This window comes from Ovis canadensis, chromosome 1 (assembly GCF_042477335.2).
Source record: "Ovis canadensis isolate MfBH-ARS-UI-01 breed Bighorn chromosome 1, ARS-UI_OviCan_v2, whole genome shotgun sequence".
Classification (NCBI taxonomy): domain Eukaryota; kingdom Metazoa; phylum Chordata; class Mammalia; order Artiodactyla; family Bovidae; genus Ovis; species Ovis canadensis.
The window spans coordinates 271542191-271561270 of record NC_091245.1 but is presented as its reverse complement, the minus strand read 5'-3'; the positions used below and the strand labels follow the sequence as shown (position 1 = coordinate 271561270).

The window sequence follows — 19080 nt, the reverse complement described above, 5'->3', positions numbered from 1 at the left end:
CAACAAGGATATATTATATAACATAGCACAGGGAATTATAGCCATTATTGTATAATAACTTTTAATACAGTATAACCTGCAAAAATACTGAATTCTATCCTGTACACCTGAAACTAATATAATACTACAAATCAACTATACTTCAACTTAAAAAAGAAAGACTGCCCATACCAAGTGTTGGTAAGAATATGGAAGAACTGGAGTTGTTATAACTGCTGGTGGGATGTAAAACGATATAGCCACTTCGCAAGACAATTTGGCAGTTTTTTAAAAATTAAATATTTACCTGCCTACTGGAAGCAACCCAGTGTCCATTAATAGGCAAAGGACCAAGTAAATGGTGTGTATCCATAAAACTGTACTCAGCAGTAAAAAGGAATAAACCATCAATACACAGGCCTTGGAGGACTCTCAGAAGAGTTTTGCTGAGTAAAAGACGACAGACTGTGGGGTGGGGGGAGGCGAGGCGAGGGTGAAGAAGAACATGCACTGTATAAGTCCGTTTATGTAAAATTTCAGAAAACGCAAACTAGTCGAATTGTAAACGAAAGCAGCCCAGCAGTTACCTAGGGATGGGGGAAGAGAGGGGACGGAGGAGGGCTCACAGAAGGCTACGAGGAAACTTCCAGGGTGATGGATGCATGCTCGTTATCTTATGTGGTGAAGGTTCCACGTGTACACGCTCAGTTGCTCAGTCCTGCCCCACTCTTTGGGGCCCCACAGACTGTAGCCTGCCAGGCTCCTCTGTCCATGAAATTTTCCAAGCAAGAAGACTGGAGTGGGTTGCCATTTCCTCCTTCAGGGGATCTTCCTGACCCAGCGATTGAACCTGGGTCTCCTGCACTGCAGGCAGATTCTTTATTGTCTGAAACACCAGAGAAGCCCCCACACTGAACTGAAGATCAGAACTCATCAATTAAGTGCTTCATAAATGTATAGCTTACTGCACAACAAAGCTATATTAAAAAAAAAAAAGAAAGAAAAGACCATTTAAAAAGATAAATAAATGGGAACGCTTGTATTTGGCTCAAACTCAAGCTTAAGTGCTGGTATTCACGTTCCAATGGTCATCCTTTTCGAAAAATAGCCCGGCTTAACTCATTTCCTTCTGTATTAGTTTACCATAACAAAATACCACAGTCCGGGGGGCTTCAACAACGGAAGTTTATTTCTCACTGTTCTGGAGGCTGGAAGTCCACGATCAAGGTGCCAGTTGATTCGGTTCTCCTCCGGGTTTACAGAGGTGCCTTCTCATTGGGTCCTCGTGTGGAGGGAAGAGAGCTTGCTCTTCTGGGAAGGCCACGGTCCTACTGGATTAGGGCCCCACCCATATGACCTCACTGAACCTTACTTATCTCCTGAAAATGCCACCTCCTGGTACAGCCACACTGGGGGTTGTGTTGACATGAATTTGGTGGTGGGAGTGGGGCTCGGGGGGACACAATTCAGTCCTGGTTTCTTAGCTTTCCTGATATTATTTAGAACATGTAAGTGAATCACAAGCCCTTTCCCTTGTCCATATACTCCATTCTGCTGGATGAGCCTTTTCTCTTTTTTTTTTTTTCAGATGAGCGTTCATCATTAGTTTACTGGAAGAATAATTCATCTGCCCAAATCTGGACTATTTCCATCCCTTCAGAATATCTGAAGACTAGCCAGAAAAAGAAAAAAAAATCCTTTGCTCAGATGTAAAATAGAGTACCTCAGCTATAAATTACTCCAAGTGTATCAGACTCCTTTCAGCAAAGAGAAATGCTCCTTTCAGAAGGACTATGTTGTTGGCCTTACGGTGTCTGAGCGGCTCACAGCGAGGCCGCGCTCTCGACCCCGAGCAGCAACGTTCCTGCCAGTTCTCAGCTCCCCCGGGATAACGTGGGGTGGGTAGGAGTCAGTGATGTCACCTGGGCCCCGGGACATCCCCCACCAATGAAGACAGACAGAACAGTGGCGTCATCTTCATGACTAGGAATGGGAGTGCTACTAGCTGTGCCTCCTAAACCCCAGCATCGAGACCATCAGAACACTGCCAGAGACAAGCGGGCCCTCTGCTCACCACTCTCCCGCAAAGGCGCAGGATCCACTCTGAAGCATCACTAATCGCCAACATCCTCAAATGTGGTCTCTGCTCAGGAGGCCTTCTGGCTCACGTCTTTCCAGTATGACCCGGATACCCCTCTTACCTGACCCCTTCCACCCTCAAGGTCACCCCTCCAGACAACAGCACAGGTTGCTGAAGATGACTAGAACAAACGCCCTAAACAGACACCATTTCTCTACAAGACGAGGTCCTGAAGGTGAGCTCACGTGATGCAACCAGGCATCCCAGGGCTGAGGCGGGGGCTCCCGGCCCTACTTTCAGCTCATGCACTAAGCAGAGTCTGGTACAGTGGGTATCACGGGCGGCAATGCCAACTGTGTCTCAGCGGACAGAGGACAGATTGGGGAGGACTGAGAAGGCCCTCTCAGGGGGGACACATGGGGAAGCCCAACCTGGAGGGCTGACCTTCCCTAGAAGACACCCACAAACAGCCCCCACTAACTGGCTGGTGCAGAGCTGGTGAGGGGCTGTTGGGTGGACCACAAGTCATCAGGCCCATCAGTGGTCTGAAAGTGTGTTCCCCAGTGTGAGGATCTTAGGAGTGGCCTTTGGGAGGTGATGAGGTCATGAGGGTGGAGCCCTTGTGAGTGGGATTAGTGCCCTTTTATTATGAAAGAGGCCCTGCAGGGCTCCCTGCCCCCTACCATGTGAGGACAGAACCAAAGGCGGCTGACTGTGAACCGGGAAGAGGGCGCTGGCCAGATGCTGAGTCCGCCTGCACCGTGACCTTGACTCCAGCCTCCAGAACAGTGAGAAATAAATGGGTGTTGTCGATTAGCCCCTGGGCTGCGGGATGGTTACGGCAGCATCCGGAGGGGACTACGGCGGTCGGGAAGGCTGCCCTGAGAGGCCCAGAAGTTCCGGGCATGTCTTGGGTCACCACACACACAGGAGAACCGCAGATCTTCACGGTGCTCCAGGGCAGCAAGAAGAGATGAAATAAGTACCCTTCCATGAGGCACAGGACGAAAGCCATCTGAGCTTCCATGAGAAACAAGCTTTTTTAAAATGCTGATCTATGGAGACACGATCTGCACTTCATTATTACACCCTGTTACGTGCTGAACTGTGTCCCTAAAATTCATGTATCGAAGCCCTGACCCCTGGTACCTCAGAATGCAGATGTGCTGGAGACGGGGCCCTTAAAGAGGTGACCAGGGTAAAATGAGGTCATATAGGTGGTGTCCAGTATGACTGGTGGCCTCATAAGAAGGGGAGATTAGGACACATAAACCACAGGGAGGAGGACATAGTGGGAAGCGGCCAGCTGAGTCAAGGAGAGACGCCTCAGAGGAAACCAAATCTGCTGACACCCTGATCTTGGACTTCCAGCCTCCAGACCTGCAAGATGCTTCACCTGAACTAATACTGTCTAATAGAGAAGTAATTGATCAGGGCGCAGGTAAACATCAGGATCCAGGTGACCTCATCAAGTTTTCAGGCAGAAGAGGTCTCGGAGCTCATCTATCAAGAGTCAGAACAGTTCACCTGGCCTCTAAGTTCCAGCCACATTCCTCTCATCATGCCAAAGGGGCTCTGCTTTAAAAAGCAGGTACTTGTCATTAAGCAGTAAGACTTCAGAAGCTGAAACACACAACACCCAAGACCTACATCCCTTGCTATGCATGCCACCCACTTGCGGGCCAGTTTGTGGAACAGTAGGTATTGCATCAAAGCAGCCTAAAGAGGGTGGCTCACTTAGGAGCGTTACAACATTTTTTTTTTAGAGAAGTTTTACTGCTACGGTTTTTTTAAATGTACAGAGTTTAAATAAACTATCCTTCATTTCCATAATTAAATTTACAATCCAGGCTTGGTATGGTGGTTGGGTTCCTAAGGGTTCAAAATGCACTTGATTAAAATTCATCTTAAAATGATCAGTGAAAGGTGACAGCTTGAAGTCTCAGACAAACTATGAAGCAAAAATTACTCTATTCAGGTTGATACACGTAACAACTACAAAAGATAAACTTTTGCCTAACACAGAAAAAAAATATTTTTAAATGGTACTGAAAGCTTAGCAAGTTTTAGGAACGATACAATTAGAATCTGTCTGTAGTCTGACAAACTAAGTGACCTCTTGGGGCTCCGTTTTTTCTTGTCAAAGTGATGAGCCAGAGGCACTTCTGCTGTGAGACCGTGGTTTATGTTTTAGAACCTGCGATCATCTGCTTTCATTAGAACACAACCTGACCTAACTTTGCAACCTAAAGACCACGATACTGCTTCTTCTTGCATCATAAAGTTTTTTTTTTAATTAACTCACTAATTTACTCACTGAATTTCTGTACCCATGCAAGAGTCCATGCAAGAAATTTGATCATCACTAAAGCCCTAAGAAAATTCTTTATTCACATCAACTCCTACTCCTTGAATGCAGTAGTTGTGAGCCTCCCAGAAATAAGTGATTGCTAAGCTGCAGGAGGCTTGCTCCCTCCAGCCCCTTCCCAAACCCTCTGCGTCCAGTAACTCCAATCCACCCGGTGCTGAAGCTGCCCCCTCCCCTCCTTCAGGCTCCCATGATCAGGCTCCCTCCCCACACTTCAGCCAGAGGTACTCCTCTCCGCAAAAAAGGCAGTGATGGGTCACCCTGCTCAAAGCCTTCCCAGGAGCTCAGTGGCACCCCTCACCGCAGGATAACGTGCCCGGGGAGGAGGGCTCCCTCTCCTCATCTCCTATCACCTCTCCTTCTCCAGCCATGCCCGTCCCCTCCTGGACCTTGGACTCAGGCCCAGGCCCCAGATGGCGTCCCTGCCAGCCAGCGCGACGCATCCGGGCCTCTGCTCAAAATCTCAAATGTCACGTTATCAAAGAGCCGTCTCTGTCTGAGCGAGCGCCCCGTCCTCCTTCCTTGCTACCCACTCTCACGGTTGACCTCTCTTCTGAGCATTCAGCACCTGACATCACGTGTTTATTTGCTGTTCTGTCTGCTGCCAGCAAAGCCTTATGTTCCATGGGAGCAGGAATCGGGTGTTCAACGTCAGGCCCTTAGCACCTAAGTGTTCAGTATATACCTTGGTTCTACTGCTCTATCAGTTTGCTGGAGGGCTTCTGTAACAAAGCGCCAGCCACAGGGAGGCTTACGGCCATGGAACTGGGAGGCCAGGAGGCTGAGATCAAGGCGTCGGCAAGTGTCAGCAGGGCTGGTTCCCTCTGAGGCTGTGAGCGAGAGCCCACTCCAGGCTGCGCCACAGCTTCTGGTAATCTCGGCATTCCTTGGCTTCTATCCGCATTAGCCTGGTCTCTGCCTTCACCCTCGCAAGGCGCCTTCCCTCTCGGCATCTCTGTCTGTGTCCAACTTGTCCCCTCTTACAAGGATACAGTCATGTTGGATAAGGACTTCGTTTTAACCTGGCTGTCTCTGTAAAGACTGGATCTCCAAATAAGGCCACACTCTGGGATACTGGGGGTGAGAACACATCAATTTCCAAGGACACAATTCAACCCGTAAAAGCCACTTTGCAGCCACAGGACATGGAGTGAGTTAGGTAATTTTACCAGCAAAAGGGGGCTGATCATCAGGTCTCCCTCATCTGGCTAACAAAGAAAGCAGAGGGGCATCCCTATCCTCTCTGTGAGCCACAGACTCAGATGTGAGAGGAGCCGAGGGCCCTGCTCAGGGGCTGGGCCCCCCTCTGCCACCTGCCAGCTCTGATCAGGCACAGGCTGTTTAGTCTGGGTCCGGCCTCAGGCCATGCTGTGCACCTCGACGAGGATGACCGCCAGGCCCCCTGCCCACAGTGGGCTCTCTCCGGATGTCCACTGTCATTGGCAGGGCTGCGGGGGGAACAGACAGCATCAGCCTCGTCTCCCCGACACTGAGCAAGTTTGTGCAGGGGGCAGCTCACCCTCATCAGCCCATCATGGCTGCAGAGAACAGGAAGCAGGCGTGAAGAGGACCTAAGAGTGGGGTTACACGGAACGGGGGGACGACTTTTAACAAAGAGCTGTCTTTTCAAACTCACATCCATCCCAAGACCCACGGAGGTCATACACGGACATCTGACGGATGCTCAAATGCACGCTTTCTGGTGGGAACCTGTGGTCTCCCTGCCTGGCCCGAGGGGCTGGCTGCTCCCCAGTCTATCACAGCCTTTCAGCTCCTCGAGCCCCCAACCCAGGAGAACCTGCAAGTCATACTCGACTCCTCTTTTTCCCTCGCCTTTCCCATTTGCTCTGAGGACAAAGCCTCTTGGTCATACCTCCAAAGTATATTCAGAATCCAAGCCCTTACCCGTGGGCCTCCTAACTGGTCTCCCTGCTTCTGCCTGACCCCACCCAGCAGACCAGCTGGAGATGGTTCCAGCACCTAAAAGGGAAGACAGGCCATGCCCGCTGCTGGGCAGCCACCCCCAACTCAGGGGCCACCCTCAGACGCCAGCTCCAAAGGACTGGCAAGATGAGATGCCCTCCCTACCCCTCTCCTCTGCAGCCTCTCCCCATCCCTGGCCTGCTCGGTGACAACCTCCCCAGCCTCGGACACACTAGAGCCTCTGTACTTGATCCAATGGCACCATCTCAGCTACGCTCACCAGGCACTGCCTTCTTTACCATTCCTACCACACTCATCACTCACTAACAAGGTGTATCTTTCATTCCCCATCCAGCTTCCCCACCCCACCAGAATGAGGGCAGGGTCTTGTCAGTTTTGCTCTCTGCTGCACCCTGGCACCTGCTGGCACATTCTAGGCACTCAGACGACCACTGAAAGGAATGGCTAACACTTCCAAAGCTCCTTAGAGAGAGACGCAACTGTACTCAATATCCTGCACTTAAAAGGCAGGCTACAATGATTCAACATTTTTGAAAGCTTTTCCGGCACACTGAAACAAAGCCTGTTTCATAGGATAACTCACTGCTCAAGAGCTGCATTTTTCAAGTTCATAATTTTACCTACCTCAAAATAAACATGTTCTGAGCTTGCCTGGTGGCCCAGTGGTAAAGAATCTGCCTGCCTATGCCGGAGACATCGGTGTGTCGATCCCTGCTCCGGGAAGATCTCACGTGTCTCGGAGCAACTAAGCCTGTGCGCCACAACTAGTGAGCCTGTGTTCTAGAACCCAGGAACTGCAACTACTGAGCCTGTGAGTCACAACGAGAAGCCTGCGTGCCCTAGAGCCTGTGCTCCGCAACAAGAAAAGCCACTGCTCCAAGAAGCCTGCACACTGCAACTAGAGAAGAGCTCCCGCTCACCGCAACTAAAGGAAAGCCGGTGCAGCACAGCCAAAAGCACATACATATGTGTGTGCGTGTTCCTAAATGAATGGGAAAATACTCTGTGTTCATGGATTAGAAGACACTATTGTGCACATGGCAATACTCCTCAAAGCAAGATACAGAGTCAGTGCGATCCCTGTCAAAATCCCACTTGGCTTTTCTGCAGAAATTGACAAGCTGATCCTAAAATTCATACAGAATGCCAAGGAATCCAGAACAACTCTGAAAAAGAACAACAAAGTTCACGGACTCTTACCTCCCCATTTCAAAACTTACTACAAAACTACAATAAACAAAATGGCATAAGGATAAACATATAGACCAATAGAAAAAAAGGAAAGTCCAGAATTAAACATCTCTCTATAGATAACTGGCTTTCAAAAAGGATTCCAAGACCCTTCAAAAGAACAGTCTCTTCAATAGATGGCTTTCCACATGTAAAACAACTAGATTTCCACATGAGAAGGGATGAAGTTGGAGCCTCCTCAAGCCATGAACAAAAATTAACTTGGTCAGCATGACTATCATCAAAGAGTATACAAACAATAAATGCTGGAAACGGTGTGGAAAAAAGGGAATCCTCCTACACTGTTGGTGGGAATGTAAATTGGTGCAGCCACTATGGAGAACAGTATAGAGGTTCCTTAAACTAAAAACAAACTACCATATGATCCAGCAATCTCATTCCTGGGCATAAATCCAGAGACAAACATAATTTGAAAAGAAACACGCACCCCAATGCTTACTGCAGCACTATTTACAACAGCCAAGACATGGAAGCAACCTAGCTGTCCATCAACAGATGAATGGATAGACATAATGAGGTACAAGTATACGATGGAGTGTTACTCAGCCGTGAGAGAATGAACTAATGCCATCTGCAGCAGCATGGACGGACCTGGAGCTTATCATACTAACTGAAGTATATAAAAGACAAGCATCACATGATACCACTTATAGGTGGAATCTAAAAAATAATACAAATGAATTCATTTACAAAACAGAAACAGACTCACAGATTTCACAATCAAAGATATGGTTACTAAAAGGGAAAGGTAGGGGGAAAATAAATTAGGATAGGGATTAACACATACATGCTACTATACAGATACTAAATAGATGATGAACAAGGACCTACTATATGGCACAAGAAACTCTACTCAATAATCTGTAATAACCTACATGGGGAAAGAACCTGAAAAAGAATGGAATACATATATGTATAATGGACACACTTTGCTGTACACCTGAAACGAATATTGTAAGTCGACTGTACTCTGATATAAAATAAAAAATTAGATTTAAAGAAAAAACATATTTCCAGAACATTAGAATGCTTGCACATGCCCCAAACCTACACTCCTTCCATCTGAGACATTTAATGTCTCTGGTTATATACAATAATATGGTCAATGTGTTTACCATGTACTTTTAAATTGCATTTATCACGTATTTATTTCATATCATGTACTTATCATATTGTTTGCATTTCCCAACCATAGATTGTTTAATTTTGAATGTCTGAATTGCATGTGTGCTATGAAGTAATTTTATTCTTACTACTACACACTCAATATTCATCTATGAAAAACAACAGCAGCAAAAAACACGAATTAACTCAAAGTAAATCAAAGATCTAATTGCAAAAACAAAAACTAAAAACTCTTAGAAGAAGAAAACACAGGGGTAAATCTTCGCGATTGTGGAATTGGCAACGGTTTCTTAGATATGCACCAAGAGCGTAGGCAACAAGAGGAAAAACGAATGAGACTTCATCAAAACTTTAAAATTCTGTGCCTCAAAAGACACGATCAAAACCTAAAATGACAGCCTAAAGAATGGGGGAAAAAAACCATCTGCAAATCAAAATCCTGTAAGGGACCAGAATCCGGAATGTAAAAAGAAACTCTTACAAATCACAACAAAAAGACAAATAGCATAGTTAAAAAAATAAACAAAATACTTGAATAGAAATTTCTCCAAGAAGGATATACAAACGGCCTACAGGCAAGTGAAAAGATACTCAAAATTTTAGTCATTAGGGGGATGCAAATCAAAACCCTAAGATATGTAAGATATACCGCTTCACACCCACTAAATTGGCTACTGTCAAAAAAGAAAACCACCCTGAAAACTGAGAATGAGAAGAAATTGGAGCCCTAATACGTAGCTGGTGGGCATGTGAAACGGGGTAGCTACTGAGGAAAACATCTCGATGGTTCCTCAATAACTTCAATATAGAGTGACCACGTGACTAATCCCACTCCTAGGTATACTCCTGAGAGAAATGAAGACAGGTGTTCAAACAAAAACTTGTACACAAATATTCATACGGGACTACTCAGAAGAGCCAACTGAAGAATGGCTACACAAAACGTGGTCTGTTCATACTCTGGAACATTATTCAGCCATAAAACTTAATGAAGTACTGATACAGGCTACAACGTGGATGGACCTTGGAAACACGCTAAGTGAAAGAAGCCAGACACAAAAGTGCCACGTCATCGTACGATTCCTTTTATATGAAATATCCACATATACAGAAAGTAGACTAGTGACTACCAGGGCCTGAGTAAAGACAGAAATGGGGAGGGTTTCCCTTGGGGTGGTGAAAATGTCTGGGAAGTAGACAGTGGTGACGGTCGTACAGCATCACGAACGCACTAAAAGCCACGTATTTTAAGATGGTTGGTCGGGGCTTGGTGGCTCAGCGGTAAAGAGTCCACTGCCAAGGCAGGAGACACAGGTTCGATCCCTGGTCTGGGAAGATCCCACACGCCACAGAGCAACTAAGCCTGTGCGCCACAACTCCTGAGGCTGTGCTCTAGAGCCCGGGCGCCACAATTACTGAAACCCTTGGGTCCTAGAGCCCGTGTTCTGCAACAAGAGAAGCCACCGCCGTCAGGGGCCTGTGCAACTAGAGTAGCCCCTGCTCGCCATGACTAGAGAAACGCTCACCCAGCAACAAACACCCAGCACAAACAACAAAAATAAAAAGGTAAAAAAAAAAAAGTAAAATTTATGTTGCATGAATTTTAACTCAACAGAAAGCAGTAAGCACGTCCCCCTCTCCCCAAAAGTATGGTATTATTAGATTCCAGGAGAGTCAAGTACTAAAATAGTCAAATATGTGGAAGAGCTGGAATATGTCCAAGTCCCACTCCAGGGCATCTCGCTTTCCCCTAAAAAAGCAGCTTACCTCTGTGCAACATAGTGATTACCTTCAGCCAGAAAAGTCCTAAGTCAGAGCTCTGCCACCAAAGCATTCTCAAGCTCTTATTTGCTGTTTTATTATATGTCTCCATCCCAGCCCTGGGGATTCAGACAATAAAGAATCTGCCTGCGATACAGAAGATGAGGGTTCAATCTCTGTGTTGGAAAGATTCCCTAAAGAAAGGATTGGCAACCACTCCAGTATTCCCGGGGAATTCCATGGACAGAGGAGCCTGGTGGGCTGCATTTCATGGGGTCACAAAAAGTCAGACACAACTGAGTGACTTACACTACCACTTTCCTCCCAGCCAGCACCAGCCATGGGGTTCACATGTTGTAAATACACTTTGCAGAGACTGCACAGCTTCCTGGGCACTACCTGCAATAACCGCCCATCTCCTCTCTGCCATCTGTGGGTGCTGATAGCTGCTTTTGGGCGGTTGGTGCTGGACAGCTGCCCAGGTGCCGCCCCTGTGGTCAGGCTGCCCACCTTCTCTCCCCGACCCCTTGAAGCAGCAAATGGACAAATTCTCTCTAGCGAGATTTGTTCAAGCCCCCCTGGTATGTCTGAGCTGGGGAGTGGGGACCACCCCCGACAGACTCAGCTAGCCACCTCCCAGCTCCCATACGTCAAAGTCAGGTGTCACACCCAGGAGCCCAGGTAACCAGCAACAGAACTGGGCACAGCCTCTCTGAGCCCGGGTTATCATCTTCCTAAAGGTCACAGTAATCACCCTCCTTCTGGGCAGGACGGAAATAAACAAAGGCACACGAGGTCAAGCCCACAAGTGATCAGTTTTGGTCTTCTTAGACCCAACCCACTTTCCCTTGTCCAAACACACACACCCAATTTCTGGGCAGATTTCCATAACTGCTTCATCCTTTACTCTTCTAGGAGTTACCAGTTAGCAGTAAAATGGTGGAAAAGATTAGAGAAGAAAAAAAAAAGCCATAAAAATCCTGAGCAGTACAGAAGGATAATTTTGGATCATTTATAAATTTATCTTGTTTAAACCTAAATATTGTTGAGGAAAAAAAGTGTTCAGCTGTTCCTTGGACTCTATCCACACTATACTGCGTGCTCAGAAAGAAAGGGCTGGAAGAGGAGGTTCATACACAGATAGGTTAATAGCAGGTGTAACTCGGGTGACAAATTAGCGGCGGTTCTTCTTATCTGATGGCTGTAATCAGCATGCAGTATAATATTAAAAAGACAAGTCCTTGAAACAATAAAAGGACAGCTGTGTGCCCGCCCCCTGCCCCCACAGTGCAAACACTCCCAGCCCCACATACCTTGTTGAGCTTCCCCAAGGAAGATATGAGATCCGCCCATTCACTCGAGGACTCGAAATTTCTTAATGCCTTTTCAATCACGGAAGAGTAATTTCTGTATCTGTAATCACTCAACAGCTCCTGCTCCTCTGGATCCATCTTACATTCTCGCAGCAGAAAAGGTATCTAAGAGGGAATCGGAGGGAAAACAGATGCGACAGCTCTTCGAGGATGAAGTGTCCCCAGCCCACTGCCCCGGAGGCCACGTGGCCACAAACACTCTTGTGCCCAGACGGGCTGGGCGATCCAACTCAAATATTTAGCAAGGCTGCTGAGCCAGGCACTGGGGGACATAAAAGATAAATGGTTCTGGCCCTCCTGGACTCTGAGGGAGACAAATGGATGAAGCTGAAAGAAGGAACACACTAGGGTTCCACTTAATGGAGGAAGTAAACTCTAGGAGAGAAACTCACAAAGTAGCTAACTGCATGTTGTTGCCAACTGCTAATTCTGAATGCACGTGGTTCCTGCCAGCATGGGGCATCTACTAGCCCTAAGGAAAAGCAGATCTATGGTCCTAACTGAACAGTTGGTTTAGCACCCAATCCTTTACAGCTAGACTCTAAGAGAGGACTGTAAGTATTCTATAAGAAAATCAGTTGGGGGGGGGGGGAGTTAAAAAGCTGAAGGATCTAATCGTGAAGTGTCTGACAGCAGTGGTGTCAGAAATCCACATGACTGTTCATTTGCGTGTGGGTGTGCTCAGTCATTGTCTGACTCCGCATGGACTGTAGCCCACCAGGCTCCCTTGTCCGTGGGGTTTTCCAGGCAAGAAAACTGCAGCAGGGTCTTGGTGCAGGAGATCTTTCCCGACCCAGGGATCAAACACATCTCCCGCATTGCAGGTGGATTCTTTACCACTGCACCGCCTGGGAAGCCTTGCCTGTTTATTTTCCAAGTACCCGTTACCTGCCTGGCCCCCAACAGGGTGCTGCCCCCACGGTGCTAAGTCTCCAGGCGAGGAGTCTGGATGGAGGTATGTTACACCAGGGCCCAGGTGGCTGCCATTTTCTTTCGGCCCGTGTATATTCTTTTTCTCCCCTGTGGCTAGATGCATTCATTATACATGAACCACTGCAGCTACTGCAAAGTCTGAGGCAGCGGTGGTAGGCTGGACTCCTCTGGCCTTTTGCCTTCCACCTTTCCCCTATTTTATGCCTCAAAACAAAGGTTTGATGTTGGAGCTGAAGCCTCACCTTGAAACCCAGGGGAAAGAGCCATCTTTAGGGCATGACTTCCATGCATTAAGTGGAAGGAAGGCGCCACACCAACCTTGGACACTCTGCCCCTGGACTTACTGCTTTCTGTATGTTAAGAGTTGAGTTTAAGCTGTTAAATCAAATGTTCTGTTACTCACAGCTAAACATGATCCTGACTGATTTATGAGCCTACGTGGTATCTCTCTAGCTCACGCTCTGAAAGGAGAGAGAAGCATGGAGTAATGGTGACATGAGTAAATTCCCCCGAGGTAGCGTCCGTTTGCTAACCAAACTGCATGTCATCAATCAGATAAAAAAGCAAATATTACTTCACGGAAGAAACTGAGCTGCAGGAACAATGTGATTTTTAAGCCTCAGTTTTTTGTTTCATGGCTATGGGGAAGTTTTAAGACCCTCCAGGTCTTCTCCTCTTCGCTTTCTGATTGCTCCGGGCCCCCTGTGATCTTCTTAAGGCCAACACAACTGACTTTCAAATCAGCAACGCCAGTGGACTCTGCTTCCTCATTCCCCTCCCAGGAGGACGGTGCGGCAGGCCACTTCCTCCTTCTGCAGACAGCCTCCCACCAGCCCACACTCCTCTGGGCCATCCGCCCTGTGCTGGCTCCCACCCACCTCTCTGCAGGCCCACCCTCATCTACACGCCTGCCAGATGCTGGCATTCCCAGGCAACATGCTTGGACCCCTCTTGCCCTCTCTCTCTCCCCTCAATGATCTATTCCTTTAAGTAATTAATACCAGCTTCATGTTCATGACTCACAGGTTTATAGCCCTCCAAACCTCCCCCTCGAAGACCGAAATTCATGCCAATGCTTCCTTGACTTCTTTCTCTACACATCTGAAACTTAGTGCGTCAAAACTAGACTCTGGAGTGTCCATCAACAGCATGAGGTGTGGCCATATGATGGCATGCTCCTCAGTGATGAGAAAGAATAAAGTGCTGAACATGTCACATGTGGATGGACCTGGAAGATACAAGCTTAGTGGAAGAAGCCGGTCATAAAAGGCCACATATCGTATGATTCCATTTATATGAAATGCCCAGAACAGGCCAGTCTGTAGAGATGGCAAGTGGATGTGTTAGTGGTTGCTTAGGGTGGGGAGTAGGAACAGGGAGTAACTGCAAATGAGCACAAAGGATCTTTTTTACTGGGGGGGGGGGGGCGAATGAGTAATGGAAATGTGCTGAAAACTGGGTTATGGCCATGGCTGCATATCTCTGTAAGTTTACCAAAAATCACTGAATGATATACTGTAAGAATTTCATGGTCTGTAAATTATAACTCAACAACACTGTTTTTAAAAAACCCTCCACTCCTTTTTTCTTTTCCAGTAAGTTTACTATAGAATATTGACTATAGTTCCCCATGCTATACAGTAGGACTTTGCTGTTATCCATTCTATATATAATAGTTCACATCTGCTAACCCCAAACTCCCAACCGTCCCTCCCCCTCCTCCCCTCTCCCTCGGCAACCACAAATCTGTTCTCTATGTTTGTCTGTTTCCGTTTTATACTTAAGTTCATTCGTGTCCCATTTTAGACTCCATACAGAAGTGATATCATACGATATTTGTCCTTCCCTGTCTAACTTACTTCACTTAGTATGATAATCCCCAGTTGCATCCATGTTGCTGCAAATGGTATTATTTCATTTGTTTTTTACGGCTGAGCAGTATCCTACTGTGTATATACACCTTATCTTCCTTATCCATTTATCGGTCGGTGGGCATTAAGTTGCTTGTGTAAAAAAACCCTCCACTCTTGGAGGGGATACGTGCACACTTTCGACTGACTCAATCGTTGGGCACGGCAGAAACCAACACAACACTGCAAAGCAATTATTCTCCAATTAAAAATAAACTTAAAAAAAAAAAAAGCCCTCCGCTCTTAGGGGGGTATATGTACACTTTCGACTGACTCAATCGTTGTACAGCAGAAACCAACACAGCATTGTAAAGCAATTATCCTCCAATTAAACGTAAATAAACTTAAAAAACAAATAAACTAAAAAAAAAAGCCCTCTGCTCTTGATTCTACCTGCAGAGCACATTCCCTCTCCGGTCTTCCTTTCCTCAGAAAGTGGCCCCTCCACCTATGAGACTTCTGACGTCGTCCTGAACTCTTCCTTCTCTTTACCAGCCACACTGAGCCCAAGTCCTGTTGGCTCATCTTCCGAGACACCCGTGGATTCTCCACTGAGTGAGTCATCTCTCTCCTGCAAGCTTGCAGAAGCCTCCTAAGGCTTCTCCTTCAGACTCTTGTCCCTCTGCTCCTGTGCGTACTTTCACACAGCGCTCCAAGTCCTCTTAAAACATAAAGCACTTCCGCACCATGTTTAAACTCTTCCCATTAGGCTTCCCTGGTGGCTCAGAGGGTAAAGCGGCTGCCTGCAACGCAGGAGACCCAGGTTCAATCCCTGGGATGGGAAGATCCTCTGGAGAAGGAAATGGCAACCCACTCCAGTACTCCTGCCTAGAAAATCCCATGGACGGAGGAGCCTGGTAGGCTACAGTTCATGGGGTTGCAAAGAGTTGAGCGATTTCACTTCACTGAGTCTATATATTATATATAGTAAGCCCTCACTCCCTTCATGCCCAGCCCACTTCTGGGCCTGCAAGGCTCTACCTGCCTCTCTCCGTGCAGCACTCTGCTTGTCCTAATTCATCCTTCCACAGGGCTTTTGCACATGCTGGACCTCCCTGCAAAAATACACTGCACTACGCATAGGTACACAATAGGATTGTTCGCTCATTCCTGGAAAGGCTTGCCTTTTTTTTGAAATAATATTTCATAGTTTTTGAAAATAAGGATGGTAATGAGAGATGTAGTTTGTTTTGCTGAGTAAAGACATAAGAATTCAGTACATCACAATGGTCTAAGTGCTTTTTTTTTTAATTCCAGGAGATTTATAAGTCTGATATCCCATATTTCTGAACCACTGTAAATACTCCATGCAGTCTGTTCACTCTATTAGGTGTCAAAGCACTGGGGAAAGAAACAAGAACAAGGCAGGGTTCGACTCTCACAGTTCAGAGCCTAATAAAAGAGAAATACCTAAACACGTAATTTCAATTTAACGTGGCATGGAACTTCCCTGGCAGTCCAGTAATTAAGACTCCTTGATGCCAATGCAGGCAGCATGGGTTCCATCCCTGGTTGGGGAACAAAGAGCCCACATGCCTCAAGGCACTGTCAAAAAACTGAAAATACAATAAAAACTAAAGAATACATTTTTAAAAATTAATGTGCACACAGAGTGATGGAGGGTAGGCTGATGTATTAGAGTGATGCTGGCAAGAAAGGCAGAGGGACCCCAACGAACAGCAGAGAAGTCCTCAAAGTCCACAGGTGTGGGCGCTTGCTAGCAGGAAGAGAGCCTTGTCAGTGACAGCATGTGTGTTTAGGAGGTGGGATAGCCAAGGGGCACCACTGCTCATGGGAAGCAAGGTGTGAGCCCAGTAAAAGCGGGTAACTAGAACAGTTCAATGTTATGGTTGGTTATCAGAAGAAAGCCTCCTTGATGTCACTAACAGCACAGGTGAGAAGTTTGGAAACAAGCAAGCTCTTTTATTTCAAAATATGGGGCACCTGATGCTATGCTCATAAGCAAGACTCCTGGGTGGGCTTGGTAAACCCATCATTTCTGCATGTATTTCTCTCACGCCACACACAAGAGTCCTAAGAGAAGGGTATCATCAGCTTCCAGATGAGGATGTTGGGACTGAGGCCTTCCAAAAAAGGTGCCAGGGTCCCAAGGCAAGCAACTGGCAGAATCAGGATTCCAGTTCAGGCCAGCCAGGTGCCACAGAGCCTCGGCCATATTACGCCACAGGTAAAACTCAAGAGTGCAACCTTCATAGAGCCCTCCTGAAATTCTGCAATCTCCTCCGGATACCTTTTCTGTGAGAGACTCAATAACTCAGTAAGACTGAGTATGACAGCCTAGTAACAATTACACCCAAAGGAGCAGTCCTATAAACAAGCACATGGGGCCAGATGAATCCACCGGAAAAAAAAAAAAACAGAAAACTCTCAGCTGGGAATCTCTCACCGTAACCACGCTTAATTTCTTAGAAAAGCAAGCTGAAGTGAAAAATCAACCAACTAGATCTAAAAGAAGTTAGTTTTAGAGATTTTGACATGAAAGGCCTGTTTCTGAGCTGAAAACACCAAAGTAAAAGAAAATGTCAAAAAGTCACACGTCTCACAAGAGAGACCTACTTATCGATAAATAATGATCCTGTCACAGCACAGAAAAAAACACTCATCTGCAAGCGGTTTAATCGACTCTAGGCCACACATGATTTTGAATGGGGTCTTTCAGAGTGGCAATCAGACTGTAGTGGAAAAACGTGAGGCGTACAATGGGAGCCAGCTTTGGCGGGGAAAAGGCGCCTCCACTTTCTTACCAAAAAAAAATCCTACTAGGGTTCTCCCGAGGGTAGGGCAGCTGTCCCAGATCAGGGGAAACACCTGAGGGTAACAGCCTCCGTAAGCAGGGCACAGAGATGCTTTAAGGACCGTTCAGGGCGTCAGCAGCCGGCGGCGAGACTGCAAAACGACGCAGGCGGGCCAAGCGCGCACTGCGGCTCAGATTCCCTTCTCCAGAGGACAGTCTGGAAGGCTTGGGGTGGTGGCGGGGGCTGGTCTTTCCACGGGGAAAACCTTCATCTCACCAAAGATTTCAATTCCTAGCCCAGCTTCCCGAGTAGGACTAGGAGCAAAAACAAAGCCGCGCGCGGCTCCAACATCCGCCGGCCGGCTGGCGTGCCGTGACCCACCTGACCTCCACCTGCTGGAGGAGAAGGCCGCGCGCGCGAGCCGGACCTGCCTGCCTTCGCCCCCGGGAGCCGGGGGAACCTGGGGGTGGGGGTGGGGGGCCCGGCTCGGCCTGGCGGGCGGCCCCTGGTGGGGCTCGGGGGGGTCCCGGCCCGGCGCCCCCACGCCCACTGGCGGGGGCTCGTTAGGGCCGCCCCCGCGCTGCTGCAGTGCACGCTCCGCCGAGCCACCTGCATGCAGCCCAGGCGCGCCCCCGAGGCGCCGCCAGAACCCCTGGGCACCGGGCGAGGACGCCCCCGCCGCTCGCGGGCCCGCGGGAGGAGACGCCGCCCGGCTCCCTCGGCTTCCGTGCGGCAGACAAGCGCGCGGGCCCCACTTACCGGCGGCGGCGGCTTTTTCCGCGGCGGGCGCGCCCACGAGAGAGGCGCGGAGGAGCCGGCCTGGACGCCACGGGTCGAGCAGGTCCGCCGGGACCACAGAAGAAACGCCACGCCCGAGCCCCAGAGGCAGCGGCTCCGGGATACTGGGGCCGGCCGGGAGGCGGGTCTTCGGCGGCGCGTCTTCGGCGGCGCCTGGGGAGGGCGTGGCCAAGGGCGGGTCCTCTACGGGGCGTGGCTTGGGGCGTGTCCAGGGGCGGGTCCTCGACGCGTAGGGGTGGGGCTACGGGCGGAGATTTTCTGAGGACGGGACGGGGCCAGCGTCGGGAGGTGGAGCCCTCGAGGCGTGTGGGCGGGGCCAAGGGAAGAGCCCTTGGCGCGTGAGGGCAGGGCCGAAGGCGTGTCCTCGACGCTGGGGGCGGGACTGAAGGGCGGTCCCTGGGCTCGTAGGCGGGGCCATAAGGCGGTCCCGGTGGGCGGGGCGGGCTCAGGGAGGCGGGTCCTCTGCGCGCTGGGGCGGTGCCTGAGCCCCGGCCTGGCAAGCCCAGCGTTTCCACCCGGTTTTCCGTAGGGTCAGGGAATCAGCCGGGACCAGGTGGGGCTTGGAGTGACAGGCAAGGAGAAACCGTTGCACCCGAGACTGGTGGGGGTCCGTGGCACCTGGCCAACCGGACCACACCCCAGAGCCTCGGGGAGGAAGCGGACCAAATCCTTCCATACATGCTCGGACCACAGGAGGTTTGGGGGACCCTGGCTAAAGTGCCCACCCCAGCCCACAGGGTTCACTTTTCCCATCCTTGGCATCAGAGGAGGTGAGGAAGATAATTCCTACAATGAGCTTCTT

General features: G+C 48.7%; 1 protein-coding gene across 16 annotated transcripts in view; it reads right to left on the bottom strand.

The window, feature by feature from the left end:
• The window catches only part of DOP1B (DOP1 leucine zipper like protein B), a 130378-nt gene extending 111936 nt beyond the window's left edge, over window positions 1–18442 (bottom strand). For all 16 annotated transcript variants that reach the window (XR_011255472.1, XR_011255473.1, XR_011255475.1 and 13 more), the window contains exons 1-2: window positions 18240–18442; window positions 11822–11986 (exon numbers count right to left, since the gene is read on the bottom strand). Coding sequence is in view for 7 of the 16 variants with exons in the window: in XM_069582234.1 (XP_069438335.1) it covers window positions 11822–11959 (138 nt within the window). In the remaining 9 variants the exon portion in view is untranslated. The remainder of the gene's footprint in view (window positions 1–11821; window positions 11987–18239) is intronic.
• Between the last annotated feature and the right edge of the window lie 638 nt (window positions 18443–19080).